Source organism: Sylvia atricapilla, chromosome 17 (genome assembly GCF_009819655.1).
Source record: "Sylvia atricapilla isolate bSylAtr1 chromosome 17, bSylAtr1.pri, whole genome shotgun sequence".
Lineage (NCBI taxonomy): Eukaryota > Metazoa > Chordata > Aves > Passeriformes > Sylviidae > Sylvia > Sylvia atricapilla.
The window spans coordinates 13,103,137-13,125,431 of record NC_089156.1 but is presented as its reverse complement, the minus strand read 5'-3'; the positions used below and the strand labels follow the sequence as shown (position 1 = coordinate 13,125,431).

The 22,295-nt window shown below is 47.1% G+C and overlaps 1 protein-coding gene across 1 annotated transcript in view; it reads right to left on the bottom strand.

Moving 5' to 3' along the window:
* TMEM132C (transmembrane protein 132C) overlaps nucleotides 1-22,295 on the bottom strand; it is a 186,830-nt gene that overhangs the window by 33,339 nt on the left and 131,196 nt on the right. Inside the window, exon 4 of the mRNA XM_066331806.1 lies at nucleotides 9,366-9,549. Coding sequence (XP_066187903.1) covers nucleotides 9,366-9,549 — 184 coding nt within the window. The remainder of the gene's footprint in view (nucleotides 1-9,365; nucleotides 9,550-22,295) is intronic.

The window sequence follows — 22,295 nt, the reverse complement described above, 5'->3', positions numbered from 1 at the left end:
ACAAAAGGATTGCTGAGGACGCCCAGGTCTGGGATGGATGGCTTTGGTTGGTGCTGCTGACATGATGTGTGCTGCAGGAGGCCTCCTGCCTTCTGTCAGCTCCCGAAAATGAGAGCTCAAGAGCACAGAGAGGTTACAGCATCCTCCTCTGGACCTCAGCCAGCTCCTGAGCACAAAGGGAAGAGAATTCACCTTTCAATCACACCAGGTGATTTTTGCCTTTCCCCCAAGCTGAGTCCTGGTAAAAGTCTGGTTTATGCAGATGAAAATAAAAGTGTTCTGCCAAGGTAAAAAACGTCCACATTAAAGCAGGAAAGGAGATGAAGTTGTTCTCCCTGGCGTGGCACAGCGAGCCTGGAGCTCAGTAATGAACCTCAGGGTGTGAGCTGCAGGCAGCACTTTGGGGGCAGAAGGTGTAAATAAAAGTGCAATTCTGCAGAGCCATCCTGCATCTGAGCACATTATGTGGTGCAGTAACACTCTGCCGTGTCTCCAAACCTGAATTTACAGGCTAATGTTTCCCTCTGTCATCTTCTCAAACTTCCCAGTGAACTTGAATTATTTTTGCACTTATTTAGTTTAAGCAAAGCACTCATTCCTCAGCCTCCAAAGGACACAGAGCTCTGTTCCTACAGGACCTTGGGGAGCAGAGCACAACACAGAAACTCCTCTGGTACCCACACTCAGCATTCAACAGTCACCTGCTGTAATTAATAAAACTGCACTGTCGCTATTTTTCACTAATAGAGGATTTCCAGAAGCAAATTACGGCCATAAATTACATCATTACAGCCCCTATTATTGTTCTGTGAGGTAACAAATCTTGCAGAAAGACAATCAGCTCTGCTAGAGAAAAATAAAAAAATACCGAGGACAAATCAGATGATTGGGACCTGATTAAAATTAATGTCAGTGGTAGTTTTTTTTTTTTCCATTTGCCTGTTGAAATTCCCTCTCTCACCAGCGTGCTGCTGGCTCATGCCATGGTGCTGGGGCATTAAATATTAAATATTTCTGAGGGGGAAGCACATCTTGAGGAGTCCAGAGTTTGTGTGGACACCCCACAGCAATGGGGCCAGGGAGTGCAAGGGCTGGGCTGGAAATTCATTCAGTATTTGGGAGTAACACGGGGAGCTGGGGCATTAAAGCCTGTTTTAAAGGGGTTGTTTTTTTGGTGGTCCAATCTTCGGTGAGGTTCTGGCACCCTTCTGGTTCTGGGATTGTGGATAAATCAATTCCCACCCCCAGAGCTGCTCCCCACGTCCTTCAGCAGCTGCTGCAGAGGCAGGAGCTCAGTGCCAGCTCTGTCCTCTGCGCTGAGCTGAGCCCTGCCCCGCCTTTTGTGCTTTATCTCCCTCAAGCAGAACGACTGAAGTAGAGATTCCTAATGAATTCCATGACAAACATCCTCAGTGATGAGCATCTGTCTGGATAATGAACTGTAAACTGAGAGCAGGGTAAGGCAAACTCCAATCCCAGAGCAAATTGAAGGTGAGAAGTTCCCGGGTTTTTAAGGTTTGGGGGCAGTTCATTAAAACGCTGAGTTTGATAGAAGTCAGGGTGATTTTTTAACCCCATGCTCCCTCATTATTTCCCATTAGAGGAAAGCATTTCCTCGTTGTCTCCATCGTTTCCCTGTCCAAGCTGTAACACCTCAGGACCTCAGTGATTGGAGTTCAGCCTGAACAACCCACAGCTCTGCCAAGGAAACATTTCACCTGCCGGGGAGGATGAGGCATCCCCCAGAAACATCAGAGCTCTCCTGCCAGATCAAAACCCTCATTAGAAGCTGCCAATTAAGAGAAATCCCCCCTGGTTTTCTGCATGGGTCACAGCTATCCCAGCCAAGGCTCCAGCTGCCTGGGGAAGTGCTGTCTGCAAACACATCTGGCTGCTCTGAGCCCTGCTCACCTCCTTCAGGGGACAGCATGAGGAGCTGGAGAGCATTTCCAGGGAAACCCCCAAAGTGTGTGTCTGCAATCAGCTGGGACAGTGGGTGTGTGTTTATCAGGTAAACTCAGAGAATTAGCTGAAGCTCATGAGAAAACTCAACTTTAGGGAGAACTGGTGCATTAATCCCAGAGGAGAAGGCACATTCCAGCAATGGGGACTGCTGGGTGCAACTCTGGTTTGTGCCTGAGGTGTTCTGGGTTTCTGAAATTCCTTCCCCAGGGGATTTTCTGTGACCAGGAGAAATGTTTTTGGAGCTGTCCCTTTGTTATTCATCCCTTTCCCCAGGAGGGACTTCTCCTTGATGTCCCTGTGCTCTGAGCAATGGCAGTGAAGAGGTTTGTCTCTGTGTCACCAATCAGATTGGGCTGTGGGGAATGGTATAAAAGGGAGACACAGCCCAGAAATAAAGGAGCCATTTTCAGAATTCTGAAATCAGAGTCTGTGTGGTTATGGTGTCAGTGTCACAACTCCCTTTCCCCAACAAAGCCATGCCATGTCCTGCAGGATCCAGCCAGGCTGCACAGTGACCACGGGTCAGCTCTGCCCTGAGCCTGAGCTGCTCAACAAACACCGCAGCCTCAATTAGGAACTTCTCTGCCCTGAAATTCCTTTAAGTTCCAGTTCTCTCTGTTGGCTGCCAGCTCCTGCGGAGCAGCAGCCTGGGATGATGCGCTCCTCCTGGGCAGTGCCCCTGTGCCCTCTGCATCTGCTGTGGCTGGGGGGACAGCACGAGGGCACACAGGCTGGGCACAGCCCTGGGCATCCCCACCCCATCCCTGCAGTGTCACCCCACGGGGGAGCTCAGCTCCCTCTCTGCTGGCTCCTTTCAGCTGGGACACTGCCCCTGTGGTTGTGTTAAACAGCCCGGATTTTAATCAGCTGTCACTTCGGATCTCTGCTCTTGTTGAAGACGTCTCCTTCCGATGGAGCAGTGCCACAGAGCTGAGCCAACACCTGAAACAATCCCCAAAATGCTCCACAGGAACGACCCAGCCTCCAGATTTCACATTACACAGTGCCACGAGTGGATCCTGTGTCCCTCTGCCAGCTCTGCTGTCCCCCCTCTCCCTCTCAGCATCACTGAACCTTGACCCCACACCCTGACTTTGATCAGCTTTTGCCTCACACACAGAATTTTCTAGAGGTTTCTGACATCCCACTTCCAGGGGAGCATTTTGGTATCAGCACACCAAGCAGCCCATAATTCACTTTGTGCCTGTCTCAGTGCTCATTCTTCTTGTTCTGCAGTTTTTTGTTTGGTTAGCAGGATTTGCCTCCTGTCGAGACTAAGAAGCATCTATTAAGCCTCATATTAACATTTCTCTGAGAGCTTTAAAACTCTGGAAGTCAGCTGGCCCCACCTCTCCTCAGCATCATAAAAATCCCCAAGTAATCCATCCCACAGCACTGCCAGAGATGGGGGATGCTGGAAGAGGAAATTATACATTCTCATGGAAAATGACAGACAGTTTGATCTGACAGAAATATTAATTCCAGCCAGCTGGGATTGACTTATTGACCCATTCTCATTTCCTGCAAAACCCAGGACTCAGTGTGACTGTAGTACAGAAAAGGGGAACAGAAGCTGGAGGCAAAAGTGCAAGGGTTGTAGAAATGATGTCTGGGACTTAAAAAGGCAGCATTAAATGGAGTCATTTTGGAGGCTTTATGCTGTCTGCATCTTCTGACCGATCTGAGATCAATGAACAACAGTTTGCCCACGTTTTGCTTTTGTTTCCTGATGGGCAGGCAGCAGGAAAAACCAATTCTTCCCAGATCAGATGGATCAATAAGGCCCAGACAGACACACTGGGTGACAGAGCTGATTTACAGGTAGGGACAGAGGCTGAGTTCAGCTGAGAGAAACAGAGAGCAGTGGCACAATTAGTGCAATTACATCCCCCATTATACATATCTATCTATCTCCCATTTATATGATATATAAATGTAATCAATAATCAATACAAGGGTTTTTCAATGCTAAAAAATACCAAAATCCAAACCCCAGCAAACCACAAACACAAAATCCCTGTCTTCCTCTGAATTTTTCAATCCAAACTCAATTTAAACAATCCCCCCCCCCCAAAAAAGTCCAAAAAATTTCTTTACCTCAACTAACTAAAAGCAAAAAAAAAACCAAACAAAAACCCAACAAACCCTCTTTCTTTCAGTTAGCACTGTTACTAGAACAGCTGGATTTGACACAAAATAAATCCCCCAACTCACGGTGTTTGTTTCATGCAATCCCTGACTGAACTAGCTGAGACAATCCCAGGCAGCTGCAGAGTCTGACACGTGGCTCATCTGTTTGCTCATTTGTTGGTTTGTGATAAGCAAATCAGGGAATGGGTTTTTTCCTTCTGGAAAGCTCCTCAGTGCTTTTGCCTCCACTTCCTTGGAGACTGAAAGATGAACCCGAGTGAGAATTCTGCACTCGTGTGACCTTGAACCAGATGGAGCTTTATGGTGTGAACTCACAGACTGTGCAGGGATGAAAACTCTATTTATTCAGGTACATATTTTAAAATGGGATTGCAGGGACCTCATTACAATGAAACACCTTAAAAAAATCCTCACCTCGGGGAACAGCAGCCATAAATGTGTACATAAAACAACAGTGCTTTTGGGAGGTAAGTTTTTGATCACCTCTGTTTTAATGGCGAGCCAGTTAACAAGCACACATAAAGCTGTCACAGAGTGGTTTTGGCTGAGTCACAGCTCTGCAGTAGATCCATCCCCTCCCTGCTCCTGCAGCAGGAGCATCAACACCCCGAGCTCAGGATGTAAAGGAACATGCAAACCCAGCACTTCTGAGGAACAGCTCAGCACTGAGCAAAAAGCACACCAGGAGCTGAGAGCCTCAGCCACACCTTAACGCTGGCACTGCCACCTTACCCTGCACCGGAGACCTGGATTGAGCAGCAAATCCACAGGGCGCTGCTTCACAGGGCAAAGATTCGGTTCCCATCAGTGGAAAACTCAGCTGCCATCAGCAGAAAGGCAGGACACGGAAATCCAGGTTATCACACCCCTTATGAGCCCCCTGGCACAGCTGAGAACAGACAAACTCCTGGGTAACGGGGAAACAGCAGCAAGGAACTCTCAGAAGTGCCCTGAGCCTGTTTGAGTTTGCCTGTGAGGATCACGGAGTGAAATCCAAAAGACCCACTGAAATGAGGGTTGTTTTAAAGAGGAAACATGTATGGCTGAGCCATGGCTCCCCATGTGACAAGCGGCCTTGGCAGTAAACTCGGAGCACAACTCTCAGAACAGAGCCCTGACATTGAGTTGACGCCTCAGCACTTTAACACCTGCATTTCACACAAGTCACACCTGTGGGTCAGCTCCGAGGGAGCTCATCCTGCTGCTCAAGGACCGCAGCTCCAGCTCCATCCCAGGGACCCGGCTGGTCTGGAACAAATATTCCATCAGGGATCCCCCCTGAAGGAGCTCTCCTTTAATATCAGCACTGAGCAGTGCTCTCAGACACGGGTTTTACACCTTGCTCTGTCCCAAAGCAGGATTTTGGTGGTGTTAAAAATGATGTATTTACCCTTTAAAGCATGAAAAGAATTCTCTGGCTGAGCTTCCCAAAACGTGGCTTTGTATAGAACACAGAGTGGGAAATCTCCAGTGGGATTCCTGTGTGCACAGATGGAAATTTGGGGAATTTTAATAGAGGCAGAACCTACATTTGGCTACATTTGCTCACGACAGGAGGGAAATCTTAGAAAAAATTTATGGAAAGTAAGCGAGGCAACCTTGTACACCTTAGCTGGCTACTCCTGAGGTTACCTGTGATTAATCGAGGAGGTTTTCAAAAGCACTTAGCAGAGCATTATTTAAGGTCCTACGAAAGCACTTTGCTAATTGATCCTGCAACAAGTGACATAAAATTTAATAAAAGTCAGAATGGGGCACAATCCTGCCAGCAGGCTTTTCCTGTCCACAGACAGTGGGATATATTTTCTGGTTTTTGCCTTAAGAAATTATTTAATTTTCTTGTTTAACTCTCCTACTTGATGAGTTTTACAAGCCCCACTTTCTGTAGCTGTGTTATCTCCCAGCAGCTGTGATTTAAGTGAGCCCAGAGATCTGAAGGAGGGAGTGTGTGCCTGAAGGAGCATCTATTTTCTCCCACCTCTATCCAAAAGTCTAATAAATGACATCAACCCTTTACAAATCCTGCCTCAGTAATTATGGCAGTTCAGGGATGGGAATGCAACAGCGCAAATTTAATCTCACACTTTGAGTGAGATTCACAGAGCCTGCAGGGAAGGTGCATCGAGTGGGTGGTTTCCCCAAGTGCCACACTCAGGAATCTGGAAAGGAGAGGATTTGTCTGACTGGAATCTAGTTTGGTGCACAGGACCTAGCTCATATTCTGTTATGTGAGAGTTAGAAAGCAACAAACCAGTTAAGACCATATTTTTCTAAATTTCTGTCTCATTTTTCCTCTCCAACTACCTTGAGGGGTGATATGTCCTCCAAAATTACTCAGACTGAATAAAATCTGAGCCTGGGAAAAAACCAAGACTTCTCTCAAATTTACATGGCTTTTTTTTTCTGGCAAAAAAATTACTCCAGTTCCTGTCAATCCAGTGGATTTGATGTCTCCTGCTCCTGTTATTTCCCTGTAGCACATCACTGTGTTGCTGTTCCTCACTTGCACACACCATTTAGGCAGATGGAATATGGATTCTGCTAAACCCCTCTCTTTTGATTACAGTGGGAATTTCCATCGATTTCTCAGCAGCTTTACCCTACCTCTTGCTCCACTGATCCAAACCCTGCAAGGCTCTTTTAAAATTTCAGGTTCAGTTCTTGCTGACAATGTCAATTCTTTAATCACTTTCAAAGTGCCATAGCAACAGTTGCAGTGATCTTTTGAAGACCACTTGGTTTTCATCTTACTGCTCCCTCTGTAACGCAATCAGGCACGGGGCAATAAAAGATACATGATCTTTCTTGCTCAATAAGTTTGGAATGGCTCCGGTGAGACGAGCTTTAGTCCTTGGGTCAGAGAGTTTTGTTACACCCAAACCAGGGGAAAGTTTCCTCCAAGACTTTGCAGGGTCTGTCTCAGAGCAGAGGCAGAGACCTGGCTGGCTCCTGCCCCCTGGGACACTGCAGTGTCCTTTTCCTTGTAAAAATGTGCAGCCACAGCTTTGACTTTGGATGTTCTCAGTGTCACCCTGGAACTCTCCACGCTTAAATCAACAAAAAGCCTCCAGAGGATTACAAATCCCACTTGCTGCTAAACACTGAGATGTGATTTCTGTCCACAGCCCCGTGCTGCTGCTCCTCTGGGCAGTGCAGATAAAGGCTCAGGTCTGACTCCTCAGCACAGACAGCATCACCCTCTCTGCTCTCTTGTTCCTGAGCAGGGAACTGCCAGGTCATCAGCCCAGCTGGAGATTAACACAACAGTTCAGCCTGGCTGACAGGCAGTGTGAGCCCACAGAAAGTGGAAATTCCCTTTATCTCCCCAGATCCTGCTAGGGAAGCCAGTTGTACCCCTGTGTTCTGTCCAAGTGCATCCTGTTAACACCGTGTACTTTGGCTCTGGCCAAGTGTTATCACAAGGCACAGCAAGGAGATAAACACCAGAGAGCTTTGTGGAGAGAAAGGTTTAATGGTTTCATTGTTTGAACCCCCAGTGCCTCCTGGCAATCTGTTGGGAATAAAGGATCTCGCCTTACATGATTTATACAACACGAAACTCCTTTCAGGCCTCCAGCTCTTACAGGCAGATGAATTTTCATGCAGAATAGACACAAGTCTGCAAGAAGAACCCTGTATGCAAGTGCAAAGGCATTACACCCTGACAGGAGATGTTAGGATCTCGATTCCCTCAGACACGGAATACAGAGAAGAAGCTGATGGATTCTTTCACAAAACGAGCAAGACGACACAAAGTCTGCCAGCAGACACATGCCTGTTGTTTGGAAGTGGAAGGCATTTATCACAAAATAAAATCTGACCACAGAAATTCCTCTTCACGCACGTTCTCCAGTCCTTAGAGGACAGATGCTCCAATAAATATCCCCTGTTGAAGCTGACAGGTAATGAGGACAATTATTCCCCCCTCAGATCTGGAATAGAGTGCAGGCTTTCTGCTGACTTAACAGCCTGTGGATCAGGAAATTGCTGGCCATGACCTCATTTGATATGAGCAGCAGTTTCACTCTTCAAAGGGGAAGAATATATTGAAGACTGGGACTTCCAGGAAATAATACTCATCTAATTATCTGCTGAGCGCTGCTCAAAGACAAGACTGCCAGGATTTTGTCACCAAGATGATGCAAAATTCCCCAAGAAGCACAGAGCTGTGTCCAACTCCTCTTCCAAATCCTGCCCAACAGAAAATAAAATGCCTGCCTAACAACAGCAGAGCTGAAATGCTGGAGAATCCAGGGGAACTCCTTGTTTTCCTAAAACCCTGAGCAGAGAGAGGAGATTTTATCCCAGACCATTCATCCGCAGGAAAGTCTGCACTTTGTGATTCTTAAATATATTACTGAGTCTATGATTGTTTTCTAGTTTTGACTTGAACCCAAAAGTTCTTACACTATTAGGTCATCAAGCAGAAGGATCAGTATCAGCCTCACTCTATAAAGGACCAAGAAAGTTGGCCCTCAGCAGAAGGTCCTTGAGGCCCTCTGGAGCTGCTCTGCAGCTTGCAAGCTCAAGGCCATCAGAAACAGGCAGGAACATCTACTGGGCTTTGTGGGGAAAGCCAAGAAACTCAGGGTTTAAACCTGAGGGAGATGGTTGAAGAGGCAGCAATCCCTTCCCTCTGAGCAATCCCTTCCCTCTGAGCAATCCCTTCCCTCTGAGCATCTCTTTCCTCTGAGCAATCCCTTCCCTCTGAGCATCCCTTCCCTCTGAGCATCCCTTCCCTCTGAGCATCCCTCTCCTCTGTGGTCAGTGTGTAGGTCAGTGAGTACATCAGTGTGTAGGTGTAGTTCAGTGAGTAGGATGATTCCAGGGGCAGTCCTGCAGGCAGCACTCCCTGCTCAGGTGTGATCTGCCCAGGTGTGATGTGCCCAGGGCACTCTCTGCTCGGGTGTGATGTCCCAGGGCAGGGTGAAGTTCAGTCCCAGGGCACTCCCTGCCCAGGTGTGATGTCCCCAGGGCAGTGAGGGGCAGTCCCAGGGCACTCCCTGTCCAGGTGTGATGTCCCAGGTGTGATGTCCCAGGTGTGATGTCCCCAGGGCAGTGAGGGGCAGTCCCAGGGCACTCCCTGTCCAGGTGTGATGTCCCAGGTGTGATGTCCCAGGTGTGATGTCCCCAGGTGTGATGCCCCAGGGCACTCCCTGCTCAGGTCTGATGTCCCCAGGGCAGTGAGGGGCAGTCCCAGGGCACTCCCTGCCCACACAGGGCTGTCACACTCCAGAGGCAGCTCTTACCATGGCCAGGGGCACGATGCCCACCAGGTCCTTCTGGCAGATGAAGATCTCGGCCAGGGCGGGCTCGGAGGAGCCGCGGTGGGGGTACTCCACCTGCCAGCTGATGGGCTGCGTGCCCGACAGGCTGCTGAAACTGGTGATCTCAAAGTCCAGCTGCACGACCTCGTGGAACAGGCTGGTGCTCCTGGGGAGAGCAGAACAGGCAGAGGGAAGAGCCATTACTGGGGCTGAAGGAGGCTGCTGGAGTCAAGCACATTAATCACGGTTTACATGCAGTTATTGTACTTTTAGGAAGGATTTTTTCCAGTCTACAACTGCCTCAGAGCACACAGACTGGAATTATTCAAAATTACCCAAAGCTCTTCCTATATGGGCACTGTGGAGGGATGGAACCCAGGTTATTGTAGCTGATGGAGGCAAAACACTCTATTCCATCCCATTCCATCCCATCCCATCCCATCCCATCCCATCCCATCCCATCCCATCCCATCCCATCCCATCCCATCCCATCCCATCCCATCCCATCCCATCCCATCCCATGTTTTGAATGATTTTGCAGATCTGTTTCATTCTCTGAGTTGGATTTGAACTCTGCTCAACCCAATTTAAGGCCAGAGCAGCTCCTGAAGGCTGAGGAGCCCAGAATTACTGCAGTCAAAAAGAAAACCAAGGTTTCTGGAAGATGTCCACCACCAAAATCACAGAATCCCTCAGCAATGAAGGGGGAAGCCATTGTAACAATTAACGTGATTAAATGAAATAATTATTAGTCTAATCCTAGAGGTGATCTCTGGAAATTAAAACCTCAGGTGGCTGAGACCAGACAAGGAAGAAAGCTGTGGCAGGTAAAATATGCCACAGACTCAGTAAGAAAATTGGAAAAACAAAATATGAAAAGACGTGCTGAAAATGTTCCCCTCACATTAAATTTTCTTTAACCACACCAAAAATAATGTGAATAGATGAAAGAAATTTGCTGGGCTGGCTGATGGTTTAATAAAAATAATAATAATATTTTAAAAAAAGTATAAATTCCCCTCATTAGAAATTATCCATTAACTTTTGTGGAACTTTCCAAATTCCTTCCCCCAGTGTCAATATTCCACTGACTATCACTGCAATCTAACCCTGTGCTGAAACTGGGAAATGAAGGGATTGAGAGGTGAGTCCCCAGCGCAGTAACCCAACCCCAGCCTCAGCACACCCCAGCACAGAACAGCCCCAACCCTCCCTCTCTTTTCTCCATACGATACCTGAAGGCCCATTTCTGAGACATCCATCAGGGGCTGATCACGGACAGAGCACTCACATTTCCCAAGTGCTAAACTTTCCTCCTCCCCCTGAACAGAAATCACCCTTTTTTTTTTTTTTTTGCTACTTAAGACACATTCCGTGCTTTACTCCACGTGATTACTCCAAAAGCAAATGGTTCCCCTGATAATTATTATTTTCATTATGGGTTTTCATTTGGATGGCTCCCTCTGAAAAGTCTTAATCCTGCCTAATGCTCGGAATTTATTTCCTCGCTGTTTCCTTGCTGTGTCAAAAGACAGACTTCTGTGCTCGTGGCACATTTCCTGCCCGCATTTAGAGAGTGATTTTGGGCAGTAATGTGATAGATGGATGGGTTTAGCAATTCATAACTCAAGCCCAGCCTATTGCCAGCTGAAGAGTTCCTACTAAATAAATCTCCCAGCCTGTGAATACGAGGCAGCTGCAATAACTGTGCTTTCCACACTCCTGGGACACCTCAAAGGGAATAACAGATGCTGGGTGCAACTCGGTCACTGATTTGCAAACATGATCATGTGCAAAGATACCTGAAGCACCTGAGCTGCAGAGTTCATTTGGCTGCTGAAGGCACCTGAAATGACTTTATTTGCACCATTCCCAGTTCTGGTTCTTGGTAACTGACAGAGAACAATTTTCTCCGTGTGATTGACTATTCACTAGTGCTTTCACTTCCACCAAATGGAGAATAAATCTCTGCACACACCAGAGCTGCTGTAGGAGCAGGGAAATCCTCCAGATCAAGAGATCTGCATGAATTTCTCCAAAGATCCTCTGAGAATCTGAGAATCCTCCCACCAGAAGCCCCACAGCTCTGCTGGCAGCTCCAGAGAGCTGGAGGTGAGAATCTGGAGGTGGGCAGAGCTCATTTCCAGCCCCTGACTCCTGAACCTCTCCTCCCTTCCCTGCGAGCCCCAGGGGTCAGGAGGGGCTGGTGACACACTCAGGGTCCCCTGGAAGGCTGGCACAGGTAAGGCACAGCTCTGGGGTTGGCAAATCTTTCATTAAGCACTGCCCCACCATTCTGCCCTCCCTGGCAGCCACAGCAGCTGGTCCTAGAACCGGTCTGCAGCATCCCACCACCACCATCCCGTGCCTGAGGGGGTTTCTGGTGAGCTGGCCTGAGAAAGAAATCACTGTTCTCTCCTTTCACACAGCACCTGCCCGGCTGGGATTGCAGCCCTCCCCAAGAACTGGCTGGGGACAGTTTCTCCCTCGGAGCTCTGCTCAGACGTCTCCATGACCAGGACAGGCTGCTTTAGTGGTGGAGGTTAAAAAATGGTACCAAAATTCATCTTTTTTTTTTTTGTTTTTTGTTTTTTGTTTTTGTTTTTTTTTTTTTTTTTGGTTTGGTTGTTTGTTTGAGCTTTTTTTGTGGTTTTTTTGTTTTTGTTTTTTTTGGTTTTTGTTTTGTTTTGTTTTGTTTTGTGGGTTTTTTTTGTTTTTGTTGGTTGATTGGGGTTTTTTGTTTTGTTTTGTTTTGTTTTTTGGTTTTGGTTGGGGTTTTTTTTTGTTGTTGTTTTGTGGGTTTTTTTGTTTTTTGTTTTTTCTCCTGTAAAACACGAGATACAAAAAGCATCCAAAGTTCTTCCAGGCTGACCTGCATCCTTATTGCAGTGCCTGCATCTGTGAGTGATGCCCCCACAGCAAAGCAGCCTGTCTGCAATGTCACACCATCACGGCTTCCCTCCTCCTCTCTTCACTCAGAAGAAACACAGAGACCATCAACAGCTGGGGAAGCATCCACTTGAAAAAAAAAAAATAAAAAATCTGCCTTCAGAGATGTGTAATGGCTGAGGAAAAAATGCTCCTCGTGAAGCACATTTAATGTTCAGGGCTTGTTCACTGACTGAAACAGCAGTTCCTTAATATCCAACATTTAGAAGCGCTCAGCAGCCGGAACAGCAAGTAATTATAAAACTTTTCTAAAGTACACAGCACGTAGTGATTACAAATGAAGCTTCCTCAAGGAAGAGCTTCTAAGGAATTGCTCCAGGGTGGATAGATGAGTCTGATTTGATTGGACTGAGAGTTCCCCTGGGCCCCTTCGCTCCTTGGATTTATTTTAATTTAAAAAAATGATAATCATTCCGGGCTAGACTGGAGCACTGCTAGCAGAGGGGAGTGAGGAGGACTCCTGATGTGCTGAGCAGCCACTGGGAGGGTGAGTGTGAGCTCTGAGCCATCAGCCAGGAGCTGGTCCCTCTTCTCCTCCCTGCTGATGGTCCCAGCAGCTGAGCCCCTGAACGCCTCTGAGCAGAGCAGCTTTAGGAAGAAGAAGGTGGAATGGAAATGTTCTGTTCATGGAGAGATAATAAAAGATGCATAAAAGGCAAAACAGAAGTGGCATGGGGAGGAAATGCCATGGAGCTGGCCAGCTGCTGCCAGCTGTGTGGGCACACACACCCCTGGCGGATCAGCCACTCTAAACTGCACCAGCACTTTCCACTTTAGGAGATTTTTGAGTCAAGCATTCCTTTGCAACTCTTTATTGACCATTCAAACCTTCAGTGCCCTGAGAAATACCCTCAGAAGAAGATTTTTTCTTTTATTCGTATGCAGGACTGGCTCTATCAAAAGCTGCACCTAATGTAGGGGATTTAAAACCTGGCACCAGGAGTGTGCAACCCACCAGAGCTCACACCCACAGCGGGGTAACACAGAACACCAAATAGACTCTGCTCCTCTGCAGGGGGCTGCTGAAAGGTGGAGCAAAGTTAAACCTGGCCAGGGCTGAGCTGAGCCAGGATCAGTGAGCACTGAGCCAGGATCAGTGAGCACTGAGCCAGGATCAGTGAGCAGACCCCTGCTATAAAGGTTTGCCAGGGGCAGGGCAGGAGAGAGGCAGAGAATCACCAGGAAAAGCCCCCAGAGAACTCAGCTGGGGCCAGAGCCAGCAGCAGGCAGAAATCTTTGCTGATGCCCATCTGCAGGCGTGGAGCAGCAGGCTCTGATGAGACATTTCACACTGCTGGGTTATTGCTCCAAGTAATAGAGCAGCTTCGACTCCTAAATGAGAGAATCTTAGGGCTGCTACGGGCTAAATCAATAATTTCGATTTATTACAGTGACTCTCAAAAGAGAAATTTTTAAAAAAGCCTAGATTAAAAACATTTTTTAGCCATCCTTTTATTCCAACAGATTTTTCCTGGAAGTGCCTAGGGATCTGAGAACTCTTGGACCTGCTGGAAATTCAGCAGCTCGTGTCTCAGAGCTCGAATGCTGTCCAGCTTGACAGTGACGTCTTAATGCAAGATCAGCACTCACCAAGTGACAGAGAAACTGGAGCAGAGTGCAGAGTTACACAGCACACCCTGCTCCTCTCTGAGAGGAATGTACTGACCCCTGTGGGCAAAGACAAACCCATCCAAAGCTGCTGGAGCCCGGAGCAACCTGTGCTGAGAGACCCCCGTGTCTCTTCCCACGCTGGGGGAGGCTGGGATGGGGTTCAGGGCTGTTGAACCATTCTCCATCTCTTGGTGTTGTGCACCTCCTCCCAAGCAGCCTGGAGTCTGTAATGAACCCACCTCGGGGCCAGGGAAGGCACAGCCAGGGGAGAAAAATCAGCAACGCACAGAATTGCAGATGGATGTGGAACGAAGGGCTGGTGGTGGCTTTAAAGAATGGTTTTTGGGGGAAAAGGACCTTAAAAATCACTGAGTTCCACCCCCCTTCCACCAGCCCTGGCTGCTCCACCACTGCCCACCTGAAACGCTTGTTCACACCAAGTACAAATGCTCAAAAATAAGTTTCTTACAGCAAGTCCTCACTAAAAGCTGTTACAAAGCTAATCTCGTGAAAAACTGGGGAAAGGATGTAGAAATTACAGAGTAATGCTAACTACTGGAGACAAAATTCAGCTTTAATATCTTATTCTGCAGTATTAACCTTTAAACCATAAAAACCAGCAGAGGAGAAAGAAAAGGATGATCTATTTGGACACTACCAGCCAGGGAGGACATGATTTCATGGAAACCCATGACATTAAAAGCATTATGAAGTTCTCCAAAGGAAAATATCCAAGGTAGGACACTGAACAAACTCCTGATCACATAACATAACATACACGTGTATCCTCAGGAGGATGATCTAATGCTGCACTTGATTTCTCTGTACGGTCCAGATCAGAGTTAGATCAGTTAATAAGGTTTCTTGGCTTTCTTGTCATAAACTGTGATATAAAACATCACTTTTTGATTAAGGTATTTGGACCAGGACAGGAAATCTCATTTCACTTCCCAGCTCTTCCACAGCATCCTTGAACCACCTGAGGCAAGACACGAAGACACAGATCCTCAGAGCTAAAATAAAATCAGTGGGCATTAGGCACCGAGGAGCTTTAAACAGCCTCTGGTGCCTGTCTGCTGCACCTGGACGTGGCACCTCTGTCCTGCTGTCACCAGCCCCAGGACCCAGCTGGCCTCAGGTCAAAGGCTTGAAGACCACTCCAGGTTCAGCTGCTGAGAGCTGCCGTGTGGAAAACACAGAAAATTCACCTGTGGGAGGGTAATTCTCAGTGAATTAAACCTGCACTGGCAGAGGGTGGGATATTTCTGTGCCTGGGGAACAAGGTGATGAATAATTTTTTTGTTCCAGTCTCACCAAAAAACCCAACTCAGTGCCTGAATTCTCTGTCCAAGCCTTGCCTAGAGAGGCTAATCTCAGTGGAGTTACACTGAGAACAGACAGCAGAAGTCACGCTGCTCATTAGAGAACAGAAAAGCAGAAATGCTCCTCTCTTGGACAGGCAGAAAGCTGAACAAGACAGGCCCTGAAAGGAGGGAGACCTGCCTGGGGCTCACAATAAATCCCCAATTCCTCCCCTCCATGCTGAGCAGCTCTTAGAGTCACTAATCACCAGTACAGGCTGCAGTGAGGACAGCAGGCTCATTAGTCTTCTCTGATTCTCCATCACGGGCCAGATGAGATTGATTCTCCCCTGCTCCCAAAGGATCCAGGTGTGCCTCAGGCTGGTGCCAGCAGGAAAAGGCTGTGTGCAAACAGCTCCTGAGCTGCCTCCAGCTCCCACCTCCACTCCCTTTCCTGCTCTGTTTGCTCAAGATCTGAGGCTGCTCATGTCTTCATTACAATTTCAGATAACAAAATACGTCGGCGGGTTGGTCAAGAAATCAGCTTTCACAGTGATTCATCATCTCCTCCTGCCTCTGAGAAGGACATTTTCTGCTTAGTATTCATCCAGGGCTGGCACCTCTCCAGCAGCACCGAAAGTAAAGCAGAATTCTCCTCTTTTGGGAGACAGCAAATGGGCAAACCCTGAAAAGCTCCCAAGGGCCATCCCCTGGGAAGGAGACCCTGAGCAGATCTTCTCAGAGAGGCTCCCTCCAAACCCAGAGCCTTCAACTGGAGAGAGGAAACAGGATCTTCTCACCACCAGCCTCAGGTTTTATGGCTCTTTCGGCTTGAGAGATGCAGTGAGATGAGCTCAAACACCCCAAAGGATGTTTGAGGAGGTTTTGTCACTCCCATTTCATTGCTGAAAATTCTAAATGCTAAAAATTCACCTTTTTTAACAGTTTGGGAGCAGCCAGTGAAACATTTTCAGAGGCATCACCTGCGACAAAGCAGTCTAGATAACACGTTTCCTGACCACAAATGCCTTGCACGCGTGTTTTATTCCGCCCAGAAGCAGCAGCACCCCTGGAAAGGATGCAGAGCTCCCTTTACTAAACCCATCTGTGAGCTGGATGGGCTCAGGCTCCAGCCTCAGCCCAGGGAAGATGTGCCAGCTGCTGGTTCCTGTCCTGTCTGGGCTCTGCCCCCAGGTGACACAGTGCCACGGGCAGGGACAGCCCCACTGCTGAGCTCCTGCGCAACTCAGAGCACAAAACACTCACTTGGACACAAACTGAAGATGAAGCTGCATTATGAATCAGGTGGCAAGGAAAAAAAAGATCCCATTTAGATGGAAGTGTGTATGCAAATCAGATGTGGGATATGCACATCTCATTTTCAAGCCAGGTATCTTCAGATGCCAGCTCCTGTAGCTCCTGGTGGGTTGGGGTTGGTTTATTTTTATTTTTTTTTCTACAGCTCTGCCAGTGGATCTGCTTTTTGGTTGTGTTTAAAACTCCAGAAATATTTGTGCATAAAGATCCCACATTCCTTCAACAGAGAACCTGCCTGCTGGAAAGACACCAAGCCAACCATTCACTGGGCATGGGAGGCTGATAGAATATCTGCATTCTGCAGAGGAGACGGATTTAAAGAGAGCACACACTGACTGGCTCAGTGAGGAGAGGCAACAGCATAGAAACGTTGAATATTGTGGGGAAACAACTCAGAAAGCAGCACTAAGGTGACCTGAAGAAGTTTCTCACACTTGCTGGCCACGGGGGAAGGAAAAGTCGAGTCTGGACACGACTGCAGCTTTCCAAGTTTCCTTTTCCTTTTCTGCTTCAGACCAGAAGCAATGGCCAACAGCTGATGGCAGCTCTCTGAAGAGCTGCTCTGGGTCTCTGTGAATACAGAGAAAAAGGCCTTGAAATGAGCCGTGTCCTCTGAGAAATAAACCCAGCAGCTGCAGTTCCATCCCACAGCAAACCCAGGCTGTGTGAAATCCCTCGGACTGGGAGCTGCAGGGAATTGATTAATAACTCTGCTCAGCCCAAAGCTGGAGAGCACCAGCCTGGGGAAGGTGAAGGAGCAGTTTTCTTTCTAGAAAGTCAAGACATTTTTGCCAACTTCACTAAGCAGCGCTCTGCAGCACGGATGTATTCCTCTGTCCCAACCTCAGGCTGGATCTCCTGTCTCAGACCACATTATTCCTTTAAGTCATGTTTGTGAATGATTGTGTCACTCTTTTAACCCTTTTCTTTTGTTCTAAATTCTCTTCAGTGCTGTGTGCTGCTCTGTCCTGTGCTGAAATCAAACACAAGTAGAGTGAAGCAAAACCCCAAATCAGTGTAAAGAAAACAGTGGGATAAATCCTGAGCTCGTGGAACTCCCTGTAACTGGGAATGGCTGGGTGAAACCTGAGAGCAGTGACCCAGATGGGTTTAAACTCCCTTCCAACCCAGGCCATGCCGTGATTCTACAATTCCCTGCCTGCTTTCCCTGTCTTTTCTGTCTTTTTTTTTCCTTCTTATGAATGTTTAAAACAAAAGAGAGCGAGCTGGTGCTGGGGAATGTCCTGGGGAAATCAGACAAAAATGTGACCAACCCCAGGCTGCAGTTAGAAACCAGCTCTTATTCAAATTTACAAAAACTAAGGGCCCTGGGGCTTTCGGGAGCTGCAGTTCTGGAAGTCTGATGGACAAACCTTTATTTTACAGTTCATAAAGCAAAGCTTAACAATGCTGCCTTCCTAATGCCATCCAAAGCTCTGGCTCATTGTAAATTTAAAAAGCAGCTTATTGAAAGTGGAACCAGCATAAATACTGGAGGTAGATCCATTACATTTCACGATACAGTTATTTGGTGGTAGTTCACTCCTCCTGTTCAAGGATAATAAAAGGGAAAATGTCCCCATGACATTCAGTGGCAGAAATGTCACTGCTGAAGTGCCTGTGATGTGCAATTAACATTTTTAAGGATTCATTTAAAGGGATACTGTCACGGCTGATAGATCTGAGATTACACCAACTATCTGAGCTTGGATTTCTGCCCAATCCAGCGTCTCACCAGCTACTGCACCCTCGCACTTCTGGGTATTTATATTTCTCTTTCTCCTTATGTCTGCTGCACTGAGGGTTCTATAAAAAACTGATTGTTTTATGGATTTGTCATTTTATAAATCATTCAAAGCCAGGCTGGATGGGACTTGGTCTAATGGAAGGTGTCCCTGCCCAAGGTAAAGGGTTGGAACTGGATGATCTTTAAGGTCCTTTCCAACCCAAACCATTGTAGGATTCTCTGACTCTTCCCCTACTCCATGACTAATGTTCTATCACTATCAGAGTTTCTATCAACAAAGAAACGTTTTCTTCTTTTTAATGTTCTACTTTCCAGAAACAATTTGCAACTTTCACAGTGAAAAATACTTTGTTTCAAAGAGAAAAGTAAATTGTGAGGCAAAAGCTGTTTGGTGTAGGGTGAATTAAAAAAGAAGTCAGTGTGTAATGTGAATGGAGGCACTGTGATGATGATGGAGATTTCAGGTCTGAGCTCTGTGTTTATGAGGGCAAGTCCTGGATCTTTGTTCCTTGGCGTTCATACCTGACCCTGCTGTTCAAAAGAACCAAAAGGAAAACCCAGAAGATACCTGTTATGGCAGAAAATCTCTCTTTAAGCAGATATTTCTGTGCCTTTACTCGTTATTATTTAACGTTATTATTTCACATCTTTAAGCAAAATGTTCCTCCAGGTTTGTAGGAGACTTCTGCAGCTACTTTTGGAGGTTTCTCTGGGAGTGTTTGTTCTGCTCAGAGCTGAGAGTGGCCACAGCTCCCAGGCAGGGCACAGACTCTCCTGTCTGTTATTATGTAATGCTATTATTTAACATCTTTAAGTAAAATGTTCCTCCAGGTTTGTAGGAGACTTTTGCAGCTACTTTTGGAGGTTTCCCTGGAGGTGTGAGGTTTTTCCCTGCCCAGAGCCGAGAGTGGCCCTGTCCCCCAGGCAGGGCACAGACTCTCCTGTCTGATGTCAGCTACACCCAGAGCAACGTGCCCTCAATACCCCAGCCAGACAAATGGAGAGACACATCCTGAATGCAATGTCCTGGAGAAAAGCAAGGGCCTGCTGCAGTGACAGAACACCCGCAGAGACACTGGGGAGCAGCTCCAAGTGATGGCTCTGACATCTGTGCTCTGTCCAGAGCTGCCTCTCCCCTGCAGCACCTCAATTAGAGAATTGCCACGTCTAATTGGTGGGGAAACCTCCGTTTTAAATGTGCTAAATCAGGCAAAGCAAGAAGACACGACGGACCTGGAGGAGGCTTTGGAGATTTGTGCTTTACAGAGGTGAATTTTCATTGCCAGGAGAACAATTTCATCCTCACCTGACCCGCAGGAAGGGTGCAGGGGAACCACAGGCTCCATGATATCAGAATACTCTTCAAACAGCAGCAAGATTTCTGTTGCAGAAAGCAATAAACAAGAGCCTGGCACAGAATCTCTCCACGCAGCGCAGTTACACGTTTGTCTCACTGCCCAGAGCAAAGATTTCCAACTCTGCTCTCATTTTTTCCAAGCAATCAACTGCTGCCTTTTTATGCCCTTCTTTCTATGCCTTTTTTTTTGCACTAGGTGTATCCAAACAGGTTTCTATGTAATTATACAAATGACATTTAGGGGACACTGACAAAAAAAAAAAAAAAATATATATATATATATATATATATTAAAGAACACAGTCTTTCCCCTTGTTGTTGAAATCTTCAATGATATTAATCACCACCCCTGCTCTTTGCTGCCTTGGAAGGCTTTGTTTGATCACAGGCAGGAGGGGACTGATCCAAGTCCAGCTTCCCAAAATGGGGAAATGCAAAGGCAAAATCAGCAGCTCCTCTGGACCTCTCACAGTTGCATTTACACCTTTGTCTGCAGGTTGGGAAATTTTCTTATGATGCAGCCTCCTCCCAGCTCAGATGCTCCGCCTGGTTTGGTTTTCCTGGGGGAGCAGAGCTGCCCCACCTTAAATAATAATAATAATAATGTCCATAAATAATAATAATAATCATATCCATAAATAATAATAAATAATGTCCATAAATAATAATAATGTCCATAAATAACGTCCATGATTGACTAATCATGGACATCACTGCCCTCAGCCTGCAGAACTCCCAGCACAGAGAGCACAGGAAACAATCCACCCAGGAAAACGTGTGTGAACATCTCTCCAAAGCCCTGCAGCTGCACGGGGAGCGCTGCTCACTGTCCTCCCGCGCCTGAGAAATCAATCAGCCTGGTGACATCCCTCTGTGACACTGCTCCTGACCTTCCCTTGGCCCGAGTCAATCCCTCTCCTGCTGCACTGCTGCAGTGTCACCTCCCCTGTGCCCTGGGGCTCTCTCTCCAGCACTGTCAGCTCAGAGAGCGCAGGACAGTCTCAAAGTATTTCCCCAAGCCCAAGGCAAAAGCAGGAGATGACCTTTTCCACCAGCAGAGAGCTGTGACAGGCTGCAGTTGAGTGTTCCAGCAGCTGGGATGCTGGGATGCTCTGGGATGCTGGGATGCTCTGTTCCCACAGCTGACCCGGCTGCACTGCACCAGGGATGGGTTTTCCTTCTGCTGGCCCCTCTTCTTACCCTGATTCAGTAAATTGGGGTCACAGTGGGTTTTCCTTCTGCTGTTCCTCTCTGATATTTCTGGGGCTGAGAGATTTTTATCCTGCTGGCAGCTGCTGACTTCTTCCCAAGGAAAAATTCCTCAAGGAAGCTTCTTCTCAAACCAACCTTGGCCAACAACTCTCCTTTCTCCAAACCACCTTTCTCCAGGTGTTTTGCTGTTTCTCTGGTTTAACCCCTGGGATCAGAGAGGTGTGGTTCCTGTTCCCCAGCCATGGTCAGTCTGTGTGGGAACACCTGATAAAAGGCACTCAGAATTAGAATAAAGCCTTTTTTCTGTGCTCTTTGCCTGATGAAATATTTGGAGTCTCTCATCTTTCTGTCGTGTCCTACAGTGACACCTCTCCTCCCCCTGAATCCATGAATTGGGGTCACAGAGGGTTTTCCTTTTGCTGTCCCTGTCCCCCTCCTGATTCCATGAACTGGGGTCACACACTGTGGTTCATCATTGTCACCAGGCTGCACAGGACACAGGGACTCTCCTTCTCTGCTTGGGGATTGCTTTGACAGAAACAAACCCTTCCCCTTCCAGGTGCTGAATGCAGAGAGAAAACTGCTCAAACCTCTGCAGGGCAACACGAGGAGCTGAATTTCCAGGAGAGTTCTCAGCCCTGGGGAGGGAGAGCTGTGCTAAACCAACGTGGCACCCACAGAACTGGCAAACACAGGGCACAGATCTCTGCAAATATCTGCTGCAGAATGCACACTTTGTCCCAGAGAGAGAGAGAGGATTCCCCCATTCTAGATGGGAGACTCTTCACAGTCTGTTCTACATTCCAAACATGCTCCTATCTACATGACATTCAATCAAAAAGCTTCTTGAGAATGGACAAATATTTTCTTAATAATTTTTAGCAGCGTTGCCAACTCTTCCAAGAATTAGTTTTCACTAGGAAGTTGGCTGTTATTTTTGCAGATAGGATATCTGTGCTACCCAGTTATTTCTATAAAGAGACTTGGCCTTTAGGACTAATTCAAAGGGTTTCCCAAAGCAGATGGAGCTTTTTGAATATAGAAAAAAGGATTTACAGGATTACCGGCTCCGAGTAGTCAAATATAAAGACAAAATTATGCCTAAGGCAAGTAAGAAATGCTCTAGGCTATCAGAGGTTGGCTCTTCATCCTCAGTAGATGACACCTAGTGTAAACTGACATTATCTCCTGGCATCAGTCGATTTTTATTCAATTCCTCTTGTTGATGATGTGGTTCACAGATCATCAAGGAGCCACTAAATGTCTTGGTGAAGAGGACAGAGAAAGGGAAGAGAAAAAGCAGAGATTGTCTAAACTGGCTGTATTAAATTATCCTACAGTACTCCCATGCTCTACCTGTGCCAGCAGACACACAAAAAAAGGAGCTTCTGGAATCACTGATGTCATTTACTGGCAAG